This window comes from Geotrypetes seraphini, chromosome 4 (genome assembly GCF_902459505.1).
Source record: "Geotrypetes seraphini chromosome 4, aGeoSer1.1, whole genome shotgun sequence".
Lineage (NCBI taxonomy): Eukaryota > Metazoa > Chordata > Amphibia > Gymnophiona > Dermophiidae > Geotrypetes > Geotrypetes seraphini.
Genome location: NC_047087.1, coordinates 96031922 through 96057675, shown reverse-complemented (window position 1 = coordinate 96057675; position 25754 = coordinate 96031922). Strand labels below are relative to the sequence as shown.

Genomic DNA, 25754 nt, shown 5'->3' with positions numbered 1-25754 from the left:
ATCCGTCCCTTTACTTTGAATGACTCATTTTGCAGAAACAAAAGCCTGCTCCTTTTAAGTTACTGGAACAGAAGAATTTAATTGGCTGCTGGTCTCCCCTTTGCTGACAGGCACAAAAGAATGCGAGAGCTGCCTGAAACTCTTACTATTTTCACAAGTGGGCTAACACCTTGAAGATATTGATATCAGTTTATGGATGTGATTTTGTTTCGTCTGATTGTGATTGTATTTCTGTTTACAACTGAGTACATTTTGTGATAATCTTCCTAGGTTCTGAGGCGGAATATAAATTAATAAATAGATGAATAAATAAGGGCCCTTTTTATCAAGCTGCGCTAGAGGATTTTAGCACGAGCCAACGCGGTAAATGCTCCGACGCTCATAGAATTCCTAAGAGCGTTGGAGCACTTACCCCGCCAGCCCATGCTAAAAACCTCTAGTGCAGCTCAATAAAAGGGCTGCTGTGTGTGTGTGTTTAATAAGGTAGATTTGCTTATAATAGAGACAATGCATGCAAACCTATCTCAAGTGTAGTTATTATGAATATCCTGAAATCCTGCTGTCTGGGTATTTCCCAAAGATTGGGTTGAGGACCACTGCTGTAATGAAAAGCAAACTGAACGAATGAAATTATTCCGTGTCAAAGGGGGAAGGCGTGTGTTTTGTAAGAGGAGGTAAAATTGACTTAAGAGTAAGGCAATTTCTCGAGAAAATAAACTCTTGTTAGATAAGACAATAGATGGATGTAATCCAGTTGCTTAGAAAAGCACATTAGGAACCTTTGATTTTCCGTCACTCGAAAGCTGAAAACCCATCTGTAGCAATGTGAGAAATAGGAAGGAAGGGATTATAGTGAGGTAGGACACGATGTGTTCTTCCCATAGCTCACTGGAATGATCTAGTCAGAGATGAGAGAAAAGAATGAGAGCCTCCTTCTGGCTGGTAGGTCATGGCCTAAAAGCTTGTCTCTTGCAAGAAAAAGCACGCAGAAGGGCTAGGAGTTCTCAGTGCAATTAAACAAACATAAGTTGTACCTAAAAGCAGAAAGAAGCTACATCGGTAGACATGATGACTTATAGTGGTCCACAGAGCTGAAAGCTGAGCACTGGCGAGAAAAATCAAAAGCAACTGTTCTGTGGGAGAACATACCATTACTCAATGTTGCTACTGGTTGTTCAGAGGTAAGAGCAGGTGCAAGAATTGTTCCTGGGAGTGTTTGACTGGTTGTCGCTGAAATAAATGCACAAAATTACAATGTATGTCAAAGTGTAGTAAAACCCATAATAGTCTTCAAACAGTACAGAATAATTTCTTTTGTTGATCCAAATTCTGCTAAGCCAAACACCAAAGCAGCCCAGGCATGAAATGCTGTGTGAGCTAAAGCTGATTGTGATCTAATAAACTCCCACCTATTGGCAACTGGATTATAGACAAGTTTTGGGACCAGAGACATTGCTAACCTATAGTTAAAGAAGATACATTTATGAGTTGGTATCCAAAAGATTTAGGGCTCCTTTTACGAAGACGCGTTAGTGGTTTAATGCGCTTAATAGCGCACGCTAAGTTGCCGGCTGTGTTAGCCGCTACCGCCTCCTCTTGAGCAGGGGGTAGTTTTTCGGCTATCGCGGGGGTTAGCGCGTGCTAAAAATGTATGTGCGATAAAGCCGCTAACGCGGCTTCGTAAAAGGAGCTTACTCAGCTAAAATCAGCATTTAGCTAGATAGATCTACCTGTTTATAAACTGGCTATTTATACTGGTTAAATTTGGGTACTTACAACTGCAAGTTGAACAAATTTCATTGATTACAAAAGAGGCCAGCCAGGGGCAGCCTAAGAGGGACACAGGGTCATGTGCATAATCTTATTGCAAGGCCTCATTTATATACTTATATAAGTAGGGGCTGAAAATTAGGGCCAGGTATGAAAAACAGAGTTGCCCAATGATGGGGTCAACCCTGGGGCCAGCTTAGAAGAATTCCTGGATCAGGCTTTGAAATCTAGATGGTTAGCATGTGGTGTGCCGCAGGGATCGGTGCTGGGGCCGTTACTCTTTAACATATTTATCAATGACCTGGAAAAGGAGGCAAAGTGCGAGGTTATAAAATTTGCAGACGATACCAAACTGTGCGGCAGAGTTAGGACCAGGAAGGAGTGTGAGGACCTACAAAGGGACCTGGACAAGCTGGAAGACTGGGCAAACAAATGGCAAATGCGCTTTAACGTGGAAAAATGCAAGGTCATGCATATATGGAAAAAGAACCCGTTGTTCAACTACAAATTGGGGGGGGGGTATTGTTGGGAGACAGCAGACTTGAGAGAGACTTGGGTGTGCTGGTGGATGCATCACTGAAGCAATCTGCACAGTGCGCAGCAGCCTCGAAAAAAGCCAACAGGATGCTGGGCATCATAAAGAGGGGCATAACAACCAGGAAGCGGGAAGTCATCATGCCATTGTATCGAGCGATGGTGCGTCCACATCTGGAATAGTGCGTTCAGTATTGGTCGCCACACCTCAAGAAGGACATGGCGGTACTTGAGAGAGTCCAAAGGAGAGCAACGAAACTGGTAAAAGGGCTGGAACACTGCCCATACGCCGAGAGGTTGGATAGGCTGGGGCTCTTCTCGCTGGAAAAAAGGAGGCTCAGGGGAGATATGATAGAGACCTTCAAGATCATGAGGGGCATAGAGAGGGTGGATAGGGACAGATTCTTCAGACTGAAGGGGACAACAAGTACGAGGGGACATTCGGAGAAACTGAAGGGAGATAGGTTCAAAACAAATGCAAGGAAGTTTTTTTTCACCCAAAGGGTCGTGGACACTTGGAATGCGCTACCGGAAGAAGTGATCAGGCAGAGTACGGTACAGGGATTCAAACAGGGATTGGACGGATTCCTGAGGGATAAAGGGATCGTGGGATACTGAGGGAGGAGCTGGGATGTAACACAAGTATAGAAAGCTAACCAGGTAATAAGTATAGAAACCCAACCAGGTCGTGCATGTGCAAGACCGGAGGGTTAGGACTTCGATGGGAAGATAGGACTTCAATGAGAAACCAAGGTGGCAAGGGAGCCCCTTCTGGTGATTCAGACGGGTCGTGACCTGTTTGGGCCGCCGCGGGAGCGGACTGCTGGGCAGGATGGACCTGTGGTCTGACCCGGCGGAGGCACTGCTTATGTTCTTATGTTCTTATGACATTCAGGATCAACTAATTAAATGTCTCTGTATCAGAACATGAAAACTGAACACTAGACAGAGGCCTCTATTTTCAGTGATGCATGTCCTCTGCATTATGGTCTGTTTTTCAGAGGAAATCTTTCAATAGGGCAGGGTGATTCTAGATCCCTAAAAGTATGGTTATTTCTATGGTGTATAATACATGATCAATATTCAATGGTGGTGGTAAACCTGCTTATTTAAATGCCAGTTGTGGCATTTCAGAAATATGCACATGTAGGGCACCTATACCTATCTGTAGACTCCCTTCCCTAGAGAGGTCGTTGTTGTGACTAACAAGTGAGGTAGATGCTTTCATTCCCACCCTTGCCTGTTAGCCATACTGGATAAATGGGTTCAAAGTTTGTTTTGGTCAGCATGTTTTTAGAAAAAGTATGGTATAAAAAAACAAAGCTTAATATATATCGATGCACTGAGTGTTGCTTAGACAATGATTCCAGCTGTGAAAAGTTAGGCTCAGAACCAGACTTCTACAGACTGTGTCCCATATGGCAAGACAGGATAGTATGGGCCGGAGAGGGTATCAATGGCAACTCTAATAGTTGGAATATAAGGACTATGCCAAGTGAACGTCTAAGTAGAGAATGATACGGGGACAAATTTGTCTGCGTCCCCATGGGATCTATCTCCATCCCTGTCCCGTGTTCGAGGCTTGTGGCGATGAGGACAGAGCTTACAGGGATGGGGCAGGGACAGGGACCGAACTCATGGGGATGGGTTTACATCCTTCGGAGATGGGTCTATGTCCCCCAAATGGCAAAGAAAGACAAGGAATTTTTATACCACATTCATTATTGGTTTAATCATGAATTGATACTGTATATAACTGCTAGGCAGACCGGATCTGGACCATTTAGATTTTTATCTGCCATAATCTTCTATGTTACTATGGGGCTCATTTTCAAAAGAGAAATATTCAAAGATAGCATAAAGTGGCATTTGGATATTTTTCTTGCTAAAACATCCAAATCACTATTTCTAAACCCATATTTTAGACATTTTTCTAGGCTTTTCATCCCCTTTTTGTCTAAATTCCAAAGTGGTGTGTTTTGGGTGGGCTTAGGACTTGGATGTCTACATTAAACCACTGAGCACACGAGTCACTCATGTTGCGCTGTCTGGATAGCAAGGCATTCTGCTTTCGTTCCATCCTAACCTCAGCCTGGTACTGTTTGCTAGAAAAAGGATGGCATCTAATTTTGCAAATAGACTTTCAGAAATACAGGAATGCCATTACCAGGTTTAGTATGGGACATTTCTGGCCTCACTGAAGTTTTTGGTAAAGAAGGAATGAGCTGATTTTCACTTATAGCTGAAAGAAAAAAAAAGTTGGATTAAAATTCAGTTAATCCAGGCATCAGCTTCACAGTGCATTCAGTATTGTTAGGTAAAATTTGGACACTCAGACACTTATTTCAATAAAATTAAATTCTTGTTTAAGAAAAGGAGTGAGGCATTTCCACTTCTTCCATATTAAACGTATGAAAAAGCAAAAAAGAAAAGATTTCTGCGCTTTATTAGACACACACGATGTCACAGTATTCAGTGTATTAGTAATATTGTAGTCTTCCTCAGGCAGATGGTTTCTCAGGTTCTCTACAGTAAAAATGTAAAAGCTTAATTTGATATTAGTTGCCTCAGATTTTAAGGCAGTGATGCAAATAATGGTCCTCTCCAAACTGGACTATTATTATTCCTTGTTACTAGGCTTGCCCTAATACAACTGCAACTCTTTTCAACAGGTACAAAATGCTGTGGCCTGAACGCAGACAGGTGCTCCTCGGAACTTACATATTTCACCTTTTTTAAAATTTTTGCTCTAGTTTTTTGCAGTTTTCCATATCAAGTTTAAGTTATTTTTGCTCATTTGCAAATCTTTACAGCACGATGCTCTTTACTTACTATCTGACAACTATTCTGCGAGTTTACAGACCCCGGCAGAGTGTTGTGCTCTGAGACCACCCAGCACTTATACATTCCTTCACTAGAAAGACTCATATTGCAGAAACAAGAGCCTGTTCATTTTCAGTTATTGGAAGAGAAGAATTGAATAAGCTGTCAGTCTCCCTACCAGTGCTGACAGGTACAAAAGAATTCAAGAGCTATCTGAAATTCTTACTGTTTTCAAAAGTGGGCTTACACCTTGATGCAGGTGATCTAACATTCTGATGCAGAATTACTCCTAGAACACATTGATAACAGTTTATATAAATTAATAGATTAGGCCCCCTTTTATCAAACCGCATTAGGGCCGGCTGCTGTGATGAAAGCTCTGATGCTTATAGGAATAATTTCATCAATTTTTACTATTTTTACTCAGGTGTGTCAGAGGAAAGGCTCTGCCAGGGCTGGCTGCAAGCAGCCTGTTCTGAATGCTGACTATCTGCCACTTTGGGTATAGAAGAGAGGGAGGGAGAGAGGGGGGGTTTGTGGTTCAGGACCGCTGCCTGCTTCTGTTGCTTCGGGGCTTGAGGGAGGGTAGCTTTGCAGCTCAGGACCACTGCTGCACTGGTGCTTCGTGGCATGAGGGAGGGGGATCACGGCTCAGGACTGCTGCCACTTCTACTTCTTCGGAGTTTGAGGTAGGGAGGAAGGTTCACAGCTTAGGACCATTGCCGCTGGTGCTTTGGGGGCTGGTTTTTTTCCAGGTGATTTTATTGCCGGTTGGGTGAGAGTGCCGGTTAACTGAGTACCATTTAACTGAGATTCTGCTATATTCAGAGTTTGCCATCAGACAAAAAATTATTAGAACGACAATAGATAATGATTCCAACTTTATGGAAGCTTTCTTTGGAATTGGACAACATGATAATGATAATGAAGGTACATATGAAGATGCAAGTGTTGAATTAGACAGCACTATTTCTAATGTTGTTGATAATGCCAATAATGATGATAAAGTATTCTTTGCAATACAGAAGTCAAATGTTTCAGACAGATTCCCTTGATCAATACCTACAGATCAAGTCATAAAACATCAGTGATGCTGCAGCCTCACCTAATTTGAAGGAACCTTTTTTTATATCAGACTGAACATAAGAATATAAGAATATAAGCAGCGGCTGGGTCAGACCAGTGGTCCATCGTGCCCAGCAGTCCATTCCCGCGGTGGCCCCAAGGTCAAAGACCAGTGCCCTGAGACCAGCCCTACCTACATACGTTCCGGCTCAACAGGAACTTGTCTAACTTTGTCTTGAATCCTGGAGGGTGCCCTCCCCTATAACAGCCTCCGGAAGAGCGTTCCAGTTTTCCACCACTCTCTGGGTGAAGAAGAACTTCCTTACATAGGATGAGCAGATAAAGGTTCCCCCCAAGGGCTGATGGAAAGCAGCAATTGCACTGAGATGGACTCTAATGGATGTTCATTTGAGACCTGTTGGAGATAAATGCAACAGGTAATCCAGAACTGAAGACAAGGAGGTAGATTGAGGTTCCTTGTGATGAAGGGTGCACCAAGCAGAAAACCTAGTCCATTTCTGGTTGTAACATTGCTTAGTGGTAGGCTTCCTGGAAGCCTCTAAAATGTCCTTGATAGATTGAGAGAACTGGAAATTGGCAGTTATATTGAAAGGTACCAAGCTGTGAGGTGCAGAGACTGCAGGTTGGGATGAAGCAGAGACCCCTGACTCTGTGTAAGTAGAGATGGAAAAACTGGTAGAAGTAGTTGCTCCCTGCTGCTGAGTTGAAGTAGAAGGGAGAACCAAGGTTGTCTGGACCACCAAAGAGCTATAAGAATCATGGTGGCATGTTCGTGTTTGAGTTTGACAAGTGTCTTGAGAATTAGAGGGAATGGAGGAATGCATACAGGAATTTGCTGGTTCATTCCAGAAGAAACGCATCTGTCTCTAGGCATTGAGGAGAGTAGATCCTGGAGCAAAACTGAAGCAGCTTGTTGTTGTGGGGAGATGAAAAGAGATCTATTTGAGGAGTTCCCCACTGAGAAAAAATGTGGTGGAGAGGCAAGGAATTGAGTGTCCATTCGTGAGGTTGTAGAAGACAACTCAATTTGTCCGCCAGACAGTTTTTCTCTCCTTGAATGTAGACTGCTTTCAGGATGACATTGTGAAGAATTGCCCAATTCCAAACTTTTTGAGCCTCATGGCAAAGAGGGAGGGATCTTGTTGCCATAGTACATAGTGGCTTGATTGTCTGTACGAATGAGGACTACTTGATCATGAAAATGTTGAAAAGCTTTGCAAGCATTGAAAATTGCTCTGAGTTCCAACAGATTGATGTGGCTCTGACGATCTGTGCTGGACCAATGGCCTTGAGTACGGAGACCTTCGAGATGAGCCCCCCAAGCGTAGGTCAAGAAATCTGTTGTGAGGACCTTCTGATGAGGGGGCGTTTGAAACAGCAAACTTATGGAGAAATTGGAGGAGAGCATCCACCAGTGGAGAGACTGTCTCAACGAAGGAGTTACTGTAATGTGCTGAGAGAGTGGATCAGAAGCTTGCGCCCACTGAGATGCCAGGATCCACTGAGGAATTCTGAGGTGAAGTCTGGCAAAAGGAGTCACATAAACTGTAGAGGCCATGTGACCTAGGAGAACCATCATGTGTATTGCTGAGAGTGAAGCGAGGGATGACACTTTGAGGCAAAGGTGAATGAGAGCATCCTGATGTTGTTGTGGAAGGAATGCTCTGAGTTTCACAGTGTCCAGTACATCTCCTATGAACTGTAGGTTTTGAGAAGGCTGTAGTTGGGATTTAGTTTATTTTGAACCCCAAATGTTGGAGGAACCAAACAATCTATTTGGTCACTACAATAACCCCCTGAGAGGTTGAATATTTGATGAACCAGTCATCCAGGTACGGGAACACCTGTAGACCATGGTTCCACAGAGCTGCTGCTACTACAACAACTAGGCACTTGGTGAAGATGATGCCAGGCTGAAGGATAGCACTCTGTATTGGAAATGCAGATTTCCCACCTGAAATCTGAGGAACTGTCGAGAGGCTGGATGAATGGGAATATGAGTGTAAGCCTCTTTGAGATCTAGAGAACATAACCAATCGTTCTGATCTAGAAGGGGATATAAGGATGCCAGAGACAACATTTGGAAGTTTTCTTTGACTAAAAATTTGTTGAGAGCTCTGAGATCCAGGATAGGGCGCAGATCCCCCGGCTTCTTCAGGACAAGGAAGTAACGGGAATAAAACCCCGTGCTCTGCTGTTCCAGAGAAACATCCTCGATGGCACGGAGATGAAGCAGAGTTTGAGCTTCCTGAAGAAGGGTGGTCTGCGATGGATTGGAAAGATACTCTCTTGAGGGAAGATCTGGTAGAATCTGGATGAAGTGAAGAGAGTAACCTTCCCTGATAATTGGGAGGCCCCAGAGGTCAGATGTAATGAGTTCCCATCTTTGATAGAAATGATGGAGACGACCCCTATGGGAAAAAGAGAGGACAGAGGCAGAATGATTGAGGTTATACTCTGTGTTAGATGGTCAAAAAGACTGAGAGACCTTGGGTGCAGCAGGAGACTGAGGTTTACGCTGCCATTGCTTCTACTGTTGCTGTGGTTTCTTAGGAGGTGGCCTTGAATAAGGTGCTGCCTTCTGAGAATACTACCTCTGTTAAGATGGAGGAGGCCTATAACCCTTAGTGGTGGAAGGCTTCGGCTTTGGCCTGATGATGGAGGCAAACAACTTCCCATGCTCAGATAAGCACTTTGTAGCTGCCTCAATAGAGTCATTAAACAATGGGATGTTGGCCAGTCGATCTTGTAGATTCGGGTCCATATCTACGGTGCGGAGCCAGGCTAGACAGTGCATTGCCACCGAGAAAGCAGTGACCCTGGAGAACATCTCAAAAGTGTCATATGTAGCCTGGACCATATGCATGCGAAGTTGACCTAGAGTGGAATTCATATGCTGGAACTCTGACAGGCGATGTTCTGGTATGTACTTGAAGAAATTGGGCATAGCATTGACCCAATATTTGAGATATGATGTAAAGACAAAGTTGTAGTTTAAAATTCTATTTGTCATCATAGAATTTTGATACAGCCAATGGCCAAACTTGTCCATGGTCCTGCCCTCTCGTCCAGGTGGGACTGTGGCATAGATCTTGGCCAGATTGGTTCTTTTCAACGAAGACTCCACGAGAATCGATTGATGGAATAGTTGAGACTTTTCAACTTGCAATGGATCATTTTATATCGAGATTCCAGTTTTGCTGGCACAGCAGGAACGGAATATGGTGTATCAAGATTTCTTTGAAAGTTTGAGTGAGAATGCCATTCATGGGTAATTTTGATGAATCCCTAGGAGGATTAGGTATACCAAGTTCTTCCAAATACTCCTTAGAATATTTTTAATCAGATCCAAAGTGAAGTTGAGATCTTTACTCATTTGGGATAGGAATTTGGTAAAGGACACTGAAGAAGAAGAGGGTGGCCCTGTCGAGGCGAAGGTGAACGAGAGCCCCTCGAAGTACCTCTCATAGCCGAGAAAGAAGGTGAAGCCTCTATAGAATATAAAGAAGCCAAGGAAAAATGGCTTCTGGAGTGAGCCAGAGAAGTGGAACATTTCCATTTGGAAGAACCAGCTGGTGAAGAAAACCTCGCAGGAGAAGAACTCGACTAACGAGAATGGTGTGGATCCGAAGTAGATTTCCTCAACAAGGAAGCTGGTTGCCTCGAGGAGTCTTGAAGTCTTGAGAAATGAGGTCTGTCTCGAGAAGAAGACCTGGGCCTAGATGAATGTCTCGAGAGATGGTGTGGAGATGAGCTATGCCTCGGAGAACGAGGTGGTGAACTCGAATCCAGCCTGGAAACCAGCTTCGATGAAGAATGTCAAGGAGTCATCGTTCTGTGCCTCGAAGAAGGCAATGCCTTATGTGTAGAGGTAGGGCTGGAAGTTGGAGATCGAAGTCGAGACACTGATAAGGATTCAGCTCCTTGTACAGATGTATCTCGAGGCACTCACAAAGACTCAACTCCTTGCAAAGAGTGTGTAGATTGATCTCGAGGCACTCTCAAGGACTCGACTCCTTGTATTACTGCTGAGTGCTCAGGCTGGACTACAGGAAGCAGGGTCGAGGCAGGAGTTAATTTGGCAAGCATGTTACCAAACTCCTGATGCAGAATAACTTCCAACTCTGCAAAGCTGGCACCGAGACCACTGGAGCTGGTACTATTGGTGTGGCTATGGACTCCAAGGAAGATGACCTCAAGGAAGAGTGTTGCTTTGATTTCGAGACACACTTCCTGGATAACCTCGGACTCAGCAGTTCTAAGGGTGGCATGTCCGTAGGGGTTGGCTTAGCTATCTTAGCTGATGGAGACACCGAGGATAACGGTGCCTCAGGGGAAGATTCAGCTGATTTCCCCAAAGACGAAGACTTCCCCATTGAAGATTTTGGCCCCGTAGGTGACTTTGCTGGGATTGAGGTTGAGGTTGGGCCTGGAATCGGGGTCAAGGCCTTAGGTAAAGGCTGATCCATTCCCCTGAATAGTTTTCAACCTGAACTCGATGACGTTTAAGTGCTCGATTTTAAAGTGTAGCACAGCGAGTGCATGACTCCGGATAATGGTCAAGTCCTAAACACTGTATACGCCACTTGTGTGGGTCAGTGATGGAGATCGCGCGTTGACACCGGCTACACTTCTTTAACCCTGTGACCGGCCAGGACATGGCATGAAAGACAGCCACGGCTAAATCGAAGCCCATAGGCTGAGGCTGCGGAGTAGGCCCCGCCGTGATATGATCAAAAAACAAACAAAACTTTTTAAAAAAAATAAAATGAAAAGCGCAAATAAACACAGCGACCCTGTAAAGAAAAAACACGAGCCGAAGTGAGAGAAGGCACGAGTAGAACTAACTCTTGCACAGAGCCTTGAAACGAGGGCTTCTCAGCTCTGCAGAAAACTTAGAACTGAGGAGACACACACCCTACATCGGGCGGGAAGATACTTGCGCATGCGCGGTGTGGCAGTTGCGAACTTTCTAAAGTTCTTCAAGCAAGTCTGCTTGTGAGGCTGTCCGCATCAGGGCTCCGTGGATGACATTATCCATATATCGAGAATATACTGCCTGCTTGTCCTGGGATAATCACAGTTACCAGATACTAGGGTCCACTTTGGGGATTAGCACCCAAGAAAAGGATCTGGGTATCATCGTAGACAATACGATTAAACCTTCTGCCCAATGTGCAGTGGCGGCCAAATAAAGCAAACAGGATGCTAGAAATTATTAAAAAAGGGATGGTTAACAAGACTAAGAATATTATAATGCTCTTGTATCGTTCCATGGTGCGACCTCATCTGGAGTATTGCACTCAGTTCGGGTCTCCTTATTTCAAGAAAGATATAATGGTGCTAGAAAAGGTTCAAAGAAGAGCGACCAATATGGTAACGGGGATGGAACTCCTCTCGTATGAGGAAAGACTAAAATGGTTAGGGCTCTTTAGCTTGGAAGAGAGAAGGCTGAGGAGAGATATGATTGAAGTCTACAAAATTCTGAGTGGAGTAGAACGGGTACAAGTGGATCGATTTTTCACTCCGTCAAAAATTACAAAGACTGGGGGGACACTCGATAAAGATACAGGGAAATACTTTTAAAACCAATAGAAGGAATTTTTTTTTCCACTCAGAGATAGTTAAGCTCTGGAACGCATTGCCAGAGCGACTTGTGTCGGTTAGAAACATGGGCGGAGAAATGGCAGATGAAGTTCAATGTGGAGAAATGCAAGGTAATGCATTTAGGCAATAAAAATAAGGAATACGAGTATACAATGTCAGGTGCAACTCTGGGGAAGAGTGAACAAGAAAAGGACCTGGGTGTACTGATAGATAGGACCCTGAAGCCGTCGGCACAATGCGCGGCAGCGGCAAAGAAGGCAAATAGAATGTTGGGCATGATAAAGAAAGGAATCTCGAGTAGATCAGAGAAAGTTATAATGCCACTTTATAGGGAAATGGTCAGACCACACTTGGAATACTGTGTCCAACATTGGTCCCCCTACCTAAAGAAGGATATAAAGCTGCTGGAGAGGGTGCAGAGACGAGCAACAAAACTGGTGAAGGGTATGGAGAAACTGGAATACGAGGACAGACTTATAACACTAGGATTGTTCTCCCTTGAGAAAAGGAGACTGCGTGGGGATATGATCGAGACCTTCAAAATACTGAAAGGAATCGACAAAATAGAGCAGAGAAGATTATTTACATTGTCCAATTTGACACGGACTAGAGGACATGTAATGAAGCTGAGGGGGGACAGGTTCAGGACTAATGTCAGGAAGTTCTGCTTTACTCAGAGAGTGGTTGACACCTGGAATGCTCTCCCAGAGGAGATTATGACAGAATCGACCATCCTAGGCTTCAAGAGCAAACTAGATGCATATCTCCTTAAGAGAGGCATATAAGGATTTGATGGACTATAAATTACGCCAGGTGTACACCTGGCAGGGCCTCCGCGTGTGCGGATCGCCGGACTTGATGGACCGAAGGTCTGATCCAGAGAAGGCAGTTCTTATGTTCTTATGTGGTAAGAGCGGATAGTGTAGCTGGTTTTAAGAAAGGTTTGGACAAGTTCCTGGAGGAAAAGTCCATAGTCTGTTATTGAGAGAAACATGGGTTAAGCCATTGCTTGCCCTGTATCGGTAGCATGGAATATTGCTACTCCTTGGGTTTTGGCCAGGTATTGGTGACCTGGATTGGCCACCGTGAGAACGGGCTACTGGGCTTGATGGGGTTATTCTTACATTCTTATGTTCTTGATTACTTGAATAAATTCATGTAAACCATTTTGAGCTCCCCTGGGAGAACAGTATAAAAAAACTGAATAAATAAATAAAAGTGTTTCCACGTAATTTAATCGAGTGTCTCTTGATTTTTTTTACTTTTTGAAAGGGTGAAAAATTGATTCACTTTTACCCATTTTACACCATTCAGGATTTTGTAGACCTTAATCATATCCCTCCTCAGTCATCTCTTTTCCAAGCTGAAGAACCCCAACTTTTTTAGTCTTTCCTCATAAGAGAGGAATTCCATCCCCTTTACCATCTTGGTCGCTCTTCTTTAAAGCTTTTCCAATTCCACTATATTTTTTTTGAAATACAGTGACCAGAACTGTTAGTAAAAGTGCTCCAAAATGTCTCAGTATCAGAACTTGAAAAATGAATGACATAGGGCTCCCTCTTCAGAGATACATGTCCTCTGCACCGTGGACTTCCATTATAAGAAATCTTTTAGTACGGTGGTTTGATACTAAATCGCTAGAAAATATGCTTATTTATTTGTATAGTGTGAAATACATGGTCAATATTCAATAGTGCTTGTAAGCCTTTGTTTTAAAATGCCAGTTGTGGCATTTCAGAAATATGTATTTTTCATGTACCCATACGGACAGGTGGCAGCACTACTATACTTACAAGCTGATCACTGCTGTAGGCCAGTGGTCCCCAAACCTATCCTGGAGGACTACCAACCACTCAGGTTTTCAGGAAAGCCCTAATGAATATGCATGGGGAAGATTTGCATGCTGTCACCTCCGTTATATGCAACTTTCTCTCATACATATTCATTAGGGCTATCCTGAAAACCCGACTGGCTGGCGATTCTCCAGGACAGGGTTGGGGACCACTGCTGCAGGCTATATATATAGCAGCAATGTTCAGTGGCTGTATTTATTTTAAAAATTTCCATCTCGCTTATATACTAAGCAGGTTACAATATCCACACACATAAACAATGAAAACAGCAAATTTGTAAGATCAGCAAATCAAACAGAACTAACAAACATTAAAATACATCAAACTAATATTTCAAACTCAATCTTAATAGGAAAAGGATATTAACATTTCATTTATAAAAATGCTCTTACAAATAAATGGGCCTGTAAAGATTTTTTTTTAAAAGAATTAAAGCCTGCACATAGTCTTAATGAACCGTTCACGGTTATGTGGTTTAATTTAATTCAGCTCTTTTCTGGCCTAAATGAAACCACTGGGCACTGTACATCTACTGAGTTATCACCATTGTCTGGGTAGCAGGGTGTTCTGCTCTTGCTCCATCCTAACTTCACTCCATCTGGCACCTTGGCACTGTTTGCTAGAAAAAGGATTGTGTCTAATTTTACAAACTGACTTTTAGATATACAGTAATGCCATTACCAGTTTTTGTATGGGACATTTCTGGCCTCACCGAAGCTTTTGGTAAGGAAGGAATAAGCTGTTTTTCACTTACAGCTGAAAGAAAAAATGGATTACAAGTCAATCCAGGTACAGTATTAGTTTACAATGCATTCAGTAACCTTAGGTAAAATGCAGATGATTAGACCCTGGTCTAAGTAAATACAAATTCTTGTTTAAAAGCAGGCGATAGCTATTTCCACTTCTTCCAGATTAAACTAAAGGAAAGAAGAAAAGACCATAGTCATAGTTTTCAATGTACTAGTAATATTATACATTCTTGTACAGCAGTGAATCTCCCTCAGACTGTAAGGAAAAGAAAAGAAATGGGCTAGGGGATCTCAGTGCAATTAAGCAAGCATAGTTGGTACCTATAAGCAGAAAGAAGCTTCATCAATGGATGTGATGACTTAAAAGTGGTCCAAAGAGCCAAAAGCTGAGCGCTGGCAAGAAAAGTCTAAAGCAATTGTTCTGTGGGAGAACGTACCATCACTCAATGTTGCTGCTGGTTGTTCAGAGGTAAGAGCAGGTGCAAGGATTGTTCTTGGGAGTGTTTGACTGGTTATCGCTGAAATAAATGCACAAAATTATAATATGGCTCAAAGAATGGTAAAACCCATCCTAGTCTTCACATAGGGGTCTTTTTATGCTCACTGATTTAGCACGCACTAACGATTAGCGCGCGCTAAATGCTGACGCGTCCATAGAATATAATGGACGTGTAAGAATTTAGCGTGCGCTAATCGTCAGCGCACGCTAAATCGGCTAGCACGCCTTAGTACAAGAGGGGGATACTGCAGAATTATTCCACTTGCTGTTATATTTCTGTAAAACCAAACTCCAAAGTAGTCAAGTCATGAAAAGACGAGTGAACTAAATCTGAATCAGGGACATCGAGAATGCCAAATGTGTAAACTGATGATATGCACAGACATATTCTGTAATCCGAAGGACAAGAAAGAATACGTTTTGAGGCATACTTCTGATTGTAAGACTCAGGGAGTAATTTATATATTAAAATGCCCATGTGAGCTGATATACGTAGGGCAGACATCTAGAAAATTTAATATCCGGCTTATAGAACATAAAAGTAACATCAATAATAGAGTGGTCGGGGCACCCCTTGCGAAACATTGTATTGAAATGGATCATGACTTTATGTCACTGAGAGCGCTGATAATAGAAGTGATGCGACCAGGAAAAAGAGGGGGTGACTTTAGACGTTATCTCGCTCAACGTGAACAACGTTGGATCAATCGGTTAGACACATTGAATCCGTATGGCCTGAATAGAAACACTGAGTGGCAACATTTTTACTAGTTTACAACACTGTTTAGTTATGTTCTGCCCTAATTGGGTTGGTAGATAGTAGTTACGTCATTACGTCCGTGATACGGCAGAACGTATGCGGATTAGTATAAGAAAGACGCTGTCGCCATCTTGACACCGTTTGAAAATCTTTGACTGAATGAGTTATTGATGTGAGTATCGCTCTGGTAAAATCTTGGAGTGACTGGATATGGAGAATGAATGATTTAACAGTTTGTTTTATTTGTAGTGATGATGCCTTGGTATTGGCCCTGACGCAGCGGATGAGCATAGACCCCGTGAAACGCTGGCCGCGTCGGCAGACAGGCATTAGATGTGACATTAGTTGTCCCGAAGTATTTCAACAGCGAAGACTGCTTGAGATAAGTTATTTTTTGTCAATTTTTTTCAACATAAGGAACAAGTGCACGTTGGAAAATTGAGTACATGTAGACGCTGTAGAAAAGTTTTTTCAATTAATGTAAAATAACGTTAAGAAAATTATAAAAAATGTATCTATTTAAGAAAAAGCAAATAGGTGAATGATAAGGAAATTTTGAAAAAAAGCATATATTTAAAAAAAGCAAATAGGGCCGATGACTGGAGCAAGGAGCAGGAATACTACGCTGACCATCTCAGTTTGTGATTCAACAGGTGTGCGTAGGCTCTGATTCTGAGGCCGTTAGTGTAAAGCCTGGAATAACAAGGGCTGGAAACACTGATGTGTACTGTTCAAAATAAGTGGTGTTCTATATATTTTGTGATTTGTCATATTTAAACCACTTGGGTTAGTTGTTTTAGGTTGTAAAGTATCACCAGCTTGATTTATTCAGCTAGAGAACTTTTCACTGGGCATTTTTACACCGTTCCACACTGGCGGAGAGTGTAGTGCAGTGGTTAGAGCTACAACTTCAGCAGCCTGGGGTTGTGGATTCAAACCCTGCACTGCTCCTTGTGACCCTGGGCAAGTCATTTAGGGGCAAATTCTATAAAAAGCGCCCAAAAGTTAGGCGCCGATATAGACACCAGTTCAGCGCGATTCAAGCACAACTGGGTGCTGTTTAGTGATTCACGCTGAGCGGAGCCTATTTTGGAGGTGCCCAATAAATAGGGCCAGCTCTAGGCACAGTTAAAAGTTTGGTGCCCATGCGAGCGCTTAAGCACACTTAAGAGTAGTGATTCTGTACGAAGGTGCCTAACACGTAGCCACGCCCTCACCTAACGTACATAGCGCCTATTTTTTTTGGAAAGCCGCCTAAATTTTTAGAGGCGCCTTGTTACAGAATCGCGCTTTCTTGATAGGCGCCTATGTTTCAATTAGTGCTGATTAAAAAGCTGAATTGATCTTGTTATTCAATTTAAATAGGTGCCTAACAATAGGCACTGGTTATTAAATTTGGGCCTTAATCCTCCACAGTCCCAGGTATATTAGATAGATTACAAGCCCACTGGAACAGATAGGGAAAATGCTTGAAGTACCTGTATGTAAACTGCTTTGTGTGGTTGTAAAACCACAAAAAGGTGGTATACAAATCTCTATCCCTAAATTATTTTTAAATATTTCAGATTAATATATTTTATCAAAAATTATTGATTGTTGAGATTCGAGAATTTATTGTCATTATCATTTTTAGGTGAAGGAGCCAGTCCTTCACCTAAAAGCTGGATTCTGTAACCGGTGTCTGATATAAACAAGAAGGCATGGGATAGGCACGTGGGATCTCTTAGAGAGAGGAAGAGATAATGGTTACTGCAGATGGGCAGACTGGATGGGCCACTTGGCCTTTAGCTGCCATCATGTTTCTATGTAATAATGGAGCTGTTGAAGGCTTATTTTACGTGAAGAAAGCTTTGCTATATTACTCATAATGGCAATATGAATATATGATAAAAACAAAGCCAAGAAGCTGACTCAGCTAAATAGAGGATTGATGGCACAAAATAAATGTATTGAGAAGCATCAGTGATTATAGTATATGTATGGCCAATATGAAGGACCTGTTGTTATTTGTATAATATGTGCTATATGCTTCTTATTTTATATGATTGTTTTTTGTAAACCTGCCTAGTTATAGGCAGTTAAGAAATCTTTTAAATAAATAAATAATAAATATAGCAGAATCAGATGATCTTCAAATGAATGTTGAATCATTTTCATTGACAAAGAGGTAAAAAGTTATTGCGGAAACTTCTTTTTACTCAGAGTTGCCTGCAGTGACTGAATCTTTTGAGGACCATGGTTTTGGATGTGCTACTGTTGGGAAAATGGAAGCTATTTTGAAATCCAAAAGCAGAACACAAAATATTGAACTATTATAGATCAATAAAATCGAGACATGCAGTTATCTGTTAAGAAAGAAGTTTTGCTATGTCAGCAACATGCACATAGAGAGAACATCTGAGTGGATTGAAATGCTTTGCTGTGACTATGAACATATTTACTGGCTATGGTTAGGTTAGGGGTTGGCAATTGAAGAATGAGGCATTTTTTGGGTATGCTGATGTACTTGGAGTTGTGGTTTCTAGTCTTAGGATGCCCTAAGCAAGCACGAGGAGGTTTATGTTTCTTTTTTTGTGGTTAATAAAAATTAAAGTTAAAAAAAAAAAAAAGAATGCTTTGGTGTAACAAATCCTGAATGTTTTTTCCCACTGCAGAAATGGAAATGCAAAGCAAACCTCCACTAGCTGAATCCAGTTGTCTAGTGATGTCCTTGGCGGTTCAATGATTTTAGAAGTTGGAAGGGCACCGGGTATTTTCTAGCAAAAACATCTGACAAGAATGTAAGCACCAATCTGTCTATTAAAGATGAAAGTTTTTTTTGATTTAAGGGCTCATAGTGGCTGTTTTATATTGGTCCCTTAAATCTCAGAATAAAGGATCTCGTTTTGTTGCTAAAGTTTCTTTTTCTTATAGAAAGGAACAAGGCTCATGATTTTAAGAAAAAAAGAGCCAAATGTTGAACATAGATTTGGGCATTCTTTGGATTTTTTAACTAATCTGTTTATTATCTCTGGTTTTTTTCTGTGGTCTTTCTAGGTTTTCTTTTAGCAGCAATGTTATTGTATCCAAATTCAAATAATGATGTAGGCTGCCTAGAGCATCAACTGTGCAGGCAGGCTACAATTCAAAACATATGATAACATTGCTATTTTTAAAGGAAGTATATAGACTTCAAAGCCAAAGAAAAGAAAAAGCTGGCTACTTAATAATGGAAGTGTAGGAATTAACTCCGGTGTCCATTACTCTAGTTATTTGATAATACAAACTAGTTTAACAGTTTTAGACTGAAAGGGGCTGATTCTATAAATGGTGTCCCAATTGTAGCAACCAGCCAATCAGTATATACGGTGTCTCAATAAAAACTCTAAAGCAGGCCGTCTACACTGTAGATGTCTGTGGCAGGTGCAGGAGACGCCAAGGGATACATAAGCTTGACTAAGGCTGGGCGTAGTTATGCCTGGAAGTGGTCTTGGGCAAGCTTAAGTGGCTCTAGGTGTCTCTCTAGGGCCACAATGCATGCCTAAAATTTAGGCCAGCAAAATGCTGGCCTATATTTCAAATAGACACGCCTGCTGAGCTGATCATAGCAAGGGAATGGCTGCAGCAGCGACCCCCCCTCCCCCCACAAAGTATGCTGAGCAGGAGGAATGCCCACAATCTCCTGCCCCCGAACCCCTCCCAAAGTACGTCAGGTAAGAGGGATGCCCACTCCTTCCTGTCGCCAACCCTGAACCTCCCTCCCCCTGGAGAAGTTCCCTGGCAGGAAGGATGCTCACTCCCTCCTGCCGCCAACCCCTGGAACTGCTGTCACCCCCGGAACCCCCATGACACACCTAATTCTACCTCAACAACCTCCCCCACTCCCTGTAGCTGTAAGAAGAAAGTCCAGCCAGAGGGATGCTCACAACATCCAGCCAGTGGGCCCGCCATTCCAAAATGGTGGACCTTCCCCTTCCTGGTGCATTCTGGGATGCACCAGGGAGGGGCTTAAGGCTCTAACTGGCTCATATGCCTAAGGCCCCTCCCATACAAAGGGCCTTAGGCACCTGGGCCAGCCAGAATCTTAGGCCTCCTATTCAGTGCATTCTGGGATACACTGGCCTAAGATTCTGATTGGCCAGGTAATCCCCATTCCTGGTTAGTGGATTGCCAATTGGGGGATATTGGAGGACAGCAAACCCTTCCACCTATCTTATTCTTATTCTGTGTATTGTGCTCATCTGTTTCTGTATAATAGCTAGAGAGCAGGTTAACAACATACCCAAGTCATTTCTTGTTCAGGGTGATGTGAATCCGACTTGCCTAGCTGGTGCAGTGGCAGATTATTAGAAGTCACACCTGAACAAAAGAGCTCTGCTGGAACATAGAGCCCAAATTTATATATTTTAGCTCCTTTTTATTTCCTGCTTTTTAACTGGCACCCACAATGGCTAACATAATGGTAGAAGTCACAGTTTTTGGCTGATGTCTGGGATGGCCTGGGTGGTAGCTCTACTAGCTGGGATGTGGCAGCTGGGTTATCTAGGCAACAAAGAATTGACATGTGTATGGTTTAACTGACTCAGGAGCTATCCCATCTGTGTTAATGTTAATAAAGCTGTGGCCCCTGAGTTTAAAAGTTTTATGTCTGTATTTATTATAGAGCAAGTATTTATAGAACAAGAATTTGTGAAGAGAACATATGAGGGGAAGACAGGATTGTCTAGGCCAGCCATTTTGTAATATTTGGAGTAAATAGCCAGGGCCAGATTACAGAAATATGTCCTATTTATATAACTGCTTTCCAGTAGGCTTTTGCTCTGTGCAGACCAGATGCAGAGGATGAACAAAAGTTACCTGATGGAAGGGAATTCTCCTCTACCAGTGTTGTTATTGACTGCTGAAGGGGAATAGATGTTTCAGATGTAAGGGATTCTTGTGTCGTTTGATGTGCTACTGTTGAAAGAAATGCAAAGCAAGCCCAAACACAAGCATTTATTAAAAAAACAAACAAACATGAAATTACATAGAGGAGATCAAATTATTCAATAAAATATGTGCATTTCATAAAGTAAGAATACTTATTGTTTCAAACCAATATGCATGAAAAATCTAGGGAAGAGGATGAGGAAGGCCTACTTGCTACTATAAAACTTGAGTGGTACATTTTATGCACAGTCCTTCATGTTAAAGGAATTGCATTTACTCCAGAAATAAAATAAAAGTGTGTGCTTTTCTTTTCTATACTCAAAATTTACTTAATTTAACTACAGCACATTTTCTTTCAACCCCATTTACTTTCAGCATAATTCTACATTTCTTAAGTCATTTTCAAATAAAGTTGGTGGTGCTTACATTGAGCTCAGTCCCAAAACTCTGGAAAGAGGCAAACATCTACCCTTCAGTCAAAGATTACAAAACTACTGCTTGTTCTGAAATATTCAACTATCGTCCTATTTCAAACATTCCATTCCTAGCCAAAGTCACCGAAAAGATTGTGTTTTTCAAAATCTCTGACTTTGTGGAAAGCACAAATGTACTTCATCCAAACAAACCGGTTTTTGAAAATACCACTCCACCGAACTATCACTCATCGGCCTGGTTACCAACATTATATATCACCTGGACCACCATAATTCAGTAGTCCTAATCTCACTGGACCTATTGTCAGCCTTTGACATCATAGATCACCAATTGCTTATCAACCGTCTTCAAGAAATAAGTATAACAGAACAACTACTGAACTGGTTCATATCATACTTCAAAGATCGCACATCTATAGTTTCTTTCAATGGCTCTTCTTCTGATTTCCCAATCATTTCCCAATCATTTTGGAATTCCTCAAGGTTCTATCTTATCTCCTCTACTCTTTAACAACTTTCTAGCCCCTCTGATCACCCTCGGACAATCTATTGGCTTTACTGTCTTTGTTTACACTAACGATATTCAACTAACTCATCCGATTGACCTGACTAACCCCAATGACATCTCCACCATCAATCTAAAGCTGGAAAAAATAAGTAGGTGGTTAAACTCCTACATGCTATCACTTAATATAAAAAAAACCTTAAATCTATGGTCTTTCCACTCAAAAAGGGTCAAACATTGATCTCTCCAAGAATTAAGTTCTATCCCCATCGAAACCATGAGAATCATCAAACTTCTGGGAATTATCTTGGATGAATCAGTTTCATTTCATGACCACATCAGTTCTGTAGTACAAAAATGCTTTTTCCATCTACGAATGATACATTCACTCGCTAATTTTCTTGACCAATCATCACTCAAAACTCTTATCTGGACTACAGAAACGCCCTTTACTACAGAATCACAAGAAAAGAAATCAGACACCTACAGATAGTTCAGAATATAGCCATCAAAATTATTTTTAATGCAAAAAAATTTGATCATGTAACTCCTTTACTGTTTAAATCTCACTGGCTCCCAATCTCACACTATATCACTTATAAAATAATGCTGTTGACATTTAAAACTAGACAAACCAGGCAGCCAGATTTCATCAATAGACTCCTTATACCCTATTCCTCCCAACATACGCTCTGTTCATCCTATCAGAACTTATTCGTAATTCCATCCTTAAGATTCATTAATACCATGATAAATAGTATTTTCTCCGTTATCACTCCCACACTATGGAATTCAGCACCAGCATATATATGGGAAATTGATTCTAGACAAATTTAAATCCAACTTAAAAACCATGTTTTTTGAAGAGGCGTTTGCAGTACAACCGTCCTTTTAATCAAACAATAGAATGTTTTTTTCTCTCTCTTTTCTGATCAGTCTTTCTGCTCAGGAAAATGCAGTGTCCTCCCAACCTTCTGTTCTTTCCTTTTTTGTCCTTTCCTTTCAAATCATTGTAGTTCTCCCCCTTCCCTTCGTTCCAGTCTATACATCTGTCTTAAAGTTTTGTTTGCTATACGTCTGTCTAAAAGTTTACATGGTTTTTTTTTTTGTTGATCTGTTATTGTTTCGTTTTTGTTTTTATTTTTTGATGGTAATTTGTTATTTAGACTTCTTTGTTTTTACCCTTACTTAGGGCTCCTTTTACTAAGGTGCGCTAGCGTTTTTAGCACACGCAGGAAATTACCGCGTGCTATACCATGCGCTACGCTTCTAGAACTAACGCCAGCTCAATGCGGCAATGTAGCGTGCACTATTCCGCGTGTTAAAGCCATAACGTGGCTTAGTAAAAGGAGCCCTTAAAGTATTTTGAATGTAAGCTGCCTTGAAATTTGATAAGGCGAGATAACAAAACTTTAATAAACTTGAAAGTTTAGATTTGACTAGAAATATTTCTGTAGATTTTGACATTTTTTAACTTTTCAGATCCTCAATGATTCCATTGTTCATGGCATTTTCCAGTCCTCTGCAACAGAAAGTTAGCTTGGAGATACCTATGTAGATAATCAAATGCTAAATCATATGAATTGTGTAATTACCAAGTATTGCTTTTAGCTTTTCTGGGTTGGAAGAAATGTCAGTCTCAGAAGAAGTGAACTGTGGGTCAGTAGAAACTGAAAGAAACAAGTTAAATTTTAATTGCTCCTTTATCTATCTTTCAAATCATGTTGAGCAGCATAAAACATTTGTATATTCTTCCATCCTGAAATGGGGTAATCATATAACGATTGGTTAGTACAAGCTGTATACCAAGAAAGGTAAAGAAAATATTAATTGAAAAAGATTCACATGCTCCTGGCTAAAACTGGATACATCACGAGAATTAAAAGGATTTCTGGAACTTTGAAAATTTAGCTTTTGAAAATTAAAGGAAAGGAAAATGTTCAGCTTGATGAGCATAAACACAATGGAAAGTTGAAATGCATTAAGAACCATGAGAGTATATCAGAAAGAAATGCAGAGCAGGGAAACAAAATGCTGAGCCTTCAATGCATAGGGAGAAATTTAATTAAAAAGCAAAATGGCTGTCCATGATGAGCAAGGGAAGCATGAGTTGATTTTCTGAAAGGAACTTTGAAATGAAAAACAAAAGATAAAAAGCATTTCTTGAGGTAATATCTTTACCCAGTATGGTCTTGATCTTTCCGAAGGTAATGGCCATTTCGTTTCTAAATGGCTCTGATGTCATTTGATGTCTTGCTGTATTGGGGGGGGGGAGGGGGGAATGTACAGATTCTAAAACAGCTTACAAGCAGGAACATTTTTGACTGTAAATTAAAGCTTTGCAACAGAGAGATGAAAGGTAAATGTGCTAAGTAGCCAGAGTATAAAGCCAAGCTTAATAACAACTCTCCTTGTGAAGTACTGGAATTGGCATCAGGAAGCAGAACAAGGTGCAACAAATTCACTCTTTTAAATAGCAAAAAGAAAATGCAAACAAATCATCTGTTCATTACTCATGGAAGGTCGATGAGTGTCCGAACAGGTGAACTAATGGGCTGCCATGGTGTCTTCTGCAGGCAAAAAGGACAGAAGCAACAATTGCTTGTAAGACAGTCCCTTTTGCTATTCAACAGATGACAGGTGGCAAGAGAGGAGGAAGCTACAGTATGTGGGTTCTAACAGATATAATGGGGCTAATATAAACTGTTTATGGGCCTCTGTGCTTTATGGAGGATGTGGAGTACATTAAGGGGATTCAAAGAGGGATTGGACAAGTTCCTGAAGGATACGGGGATTGAGGGATATAGATAGAGGTAGAGATAAGATCATGAAGGGTATAGATAGAAGAAACATGGGGATTAAAGGGTCTTAGACAAAGGGTCACTTACAGGTCATGGACCTGATCGGCCACCACGGGAGCGGACTGCTGGGCGTGATGGACCCCTGGTCTGACCCAGCGGAGGCAACTTCTTATGTTCTTATGATTAGCTAGGCTTTGTTTTCCCACTCTCTGATGTTGGATAAAAAGCTCAGAGAATGTATATCATGTATATAACAAAATATTATGGGTCAACAGTGCAGGGGAGGGTTTCTGTAACAGAAGGTGATTGCTGAAAAAGCAATATTAATAATTGCTGGTCTTGTTGATTTAACATAAGGGTAACCGATGTCTGGATTTACCCGGACAGGTCCTCTTTTTTTAAAAAAAAGAAACTGGCAGTTTGTCCAGGTTTTGGAAGGCCCCAGCTCTGACAAGAGCTCGGGGCCACGCCTAGAGGGCCTCTGAGCATGCGCGGATGCAAAATGATGACCCCACGTGCACGCATGTGACATCATTGCATCGCATCCACGCAGCATGTTCGGAGGCCCACTAGACGCAGCCCCGAGCTCAGGGAAGAAGAGACAAGGTTTGTGTGGGGGCGGGGCTGGAGGCAGAACAGGGTGGGGCTGGGGGAGGTCCACATGTTCTCTTTTTATTTTCTTCAATAAATCTGGTAACCCTAATTTAACAACTTTAGCTGTTTGTAAGGGGGGAATTAAATCAGGGTGGGTTACAGCTAAGATGCGTTATCTTACTGCTAACCCCAGTTATTAGTAACTAGGGGCCAGATACACAAAACTTTGCAAGGGAAAACATTTACAGCGATTCTCAAGTACCGACTGATGTTCAATACTAACAGCACGCAAATTATATCCACACTATTAGGGCTCCTTTTATCAAGCCGCGCTAGCGGTTTAACGTGCGTAATAGTTCACGTAAAACCGCCGGCCGCGCTAGCGCTAACGCCTGCCTTGAGCAGGCGATAGTTTTTTGGCCAGCGCGGGGGTTAGCGTGTGATTAAAAGTCACGCGCGCTAACCCTGCTAGTGCGGCTTGACAAAAGGAGTCCTTAGTGTTGAGCATTAGTAGAAAAAAGGGGAGGAATGTGCCTAGCACACAAGGCACTGCTCTTATGCCCATGCCCGGCTGTGTTCTCCGGAGCTTCGAAATAGATAGAAATAGTATGCAGGGCCCCCCCCCAAAAAAAATCTTTACCGAGTTACTATGGCAATAGTTTGGAAAATTTTCAGTGCTAAAAGGTAAGCGTTCCTCTCTGTACGTAGAGGGCCTGATTCTATAAATGGCTTCTAACTCCTAGGAACCATTTGTTTATAGAACTAAGCATCCTTAGGTACCTGTAGGCATTAAATCCTAAGGCACACTGCCATTTAGATCGGGGCCTAAAT

General features: G+C 41.9%; 1 protein-coding gene across 50 annotated transcripts in view; it reads right to left on the bottom strand.

Annotated features, from left to right (window-relative positions):
* ABI3BP (ABI family member 3 binding protein) overlaps positions 1-25754 on the bottom strand; it is a 433553-nt gene that overhangs the window by 184747 nt on the left and 223052 nt on the right. For 22 of the 50 annotated variants that reach the window (XM_033942670.1, XM_033942663.1, XM_033942658.1 and 19 more), the window contains 6 exons: positions 23124-23198; positions 20518-20616; positions 14860-14940; positions 14355-14429; positions 4472-4546; positions 1150-1230 (listed from right to left, as the gene is read on the bottom strand). The exons of 4 other annotated variants lie outside the window; for them this stretch is intronic. In XM_033942670.1, the coding sequence (XP_033798561.1) occupies positions 1150-1230; positions 4472-4546; positions 14355-14429; positions 14860-14940; positions 20518-20616; positions 23124-23198 (486 nt within the window). The remainder of the gene's footprint in view (positions 1-1149; positions 1231-4471; positions 4547-14354; positions 14430-14859; positions 14941-20517; positions 20617-23123; positions 23199-25754) is intronic. 24 more of the 50 variants (XM_033942672.1, XM_033942680.1, XM_033942685.1 and 21 more) reach the window with 13 other exon arrangements.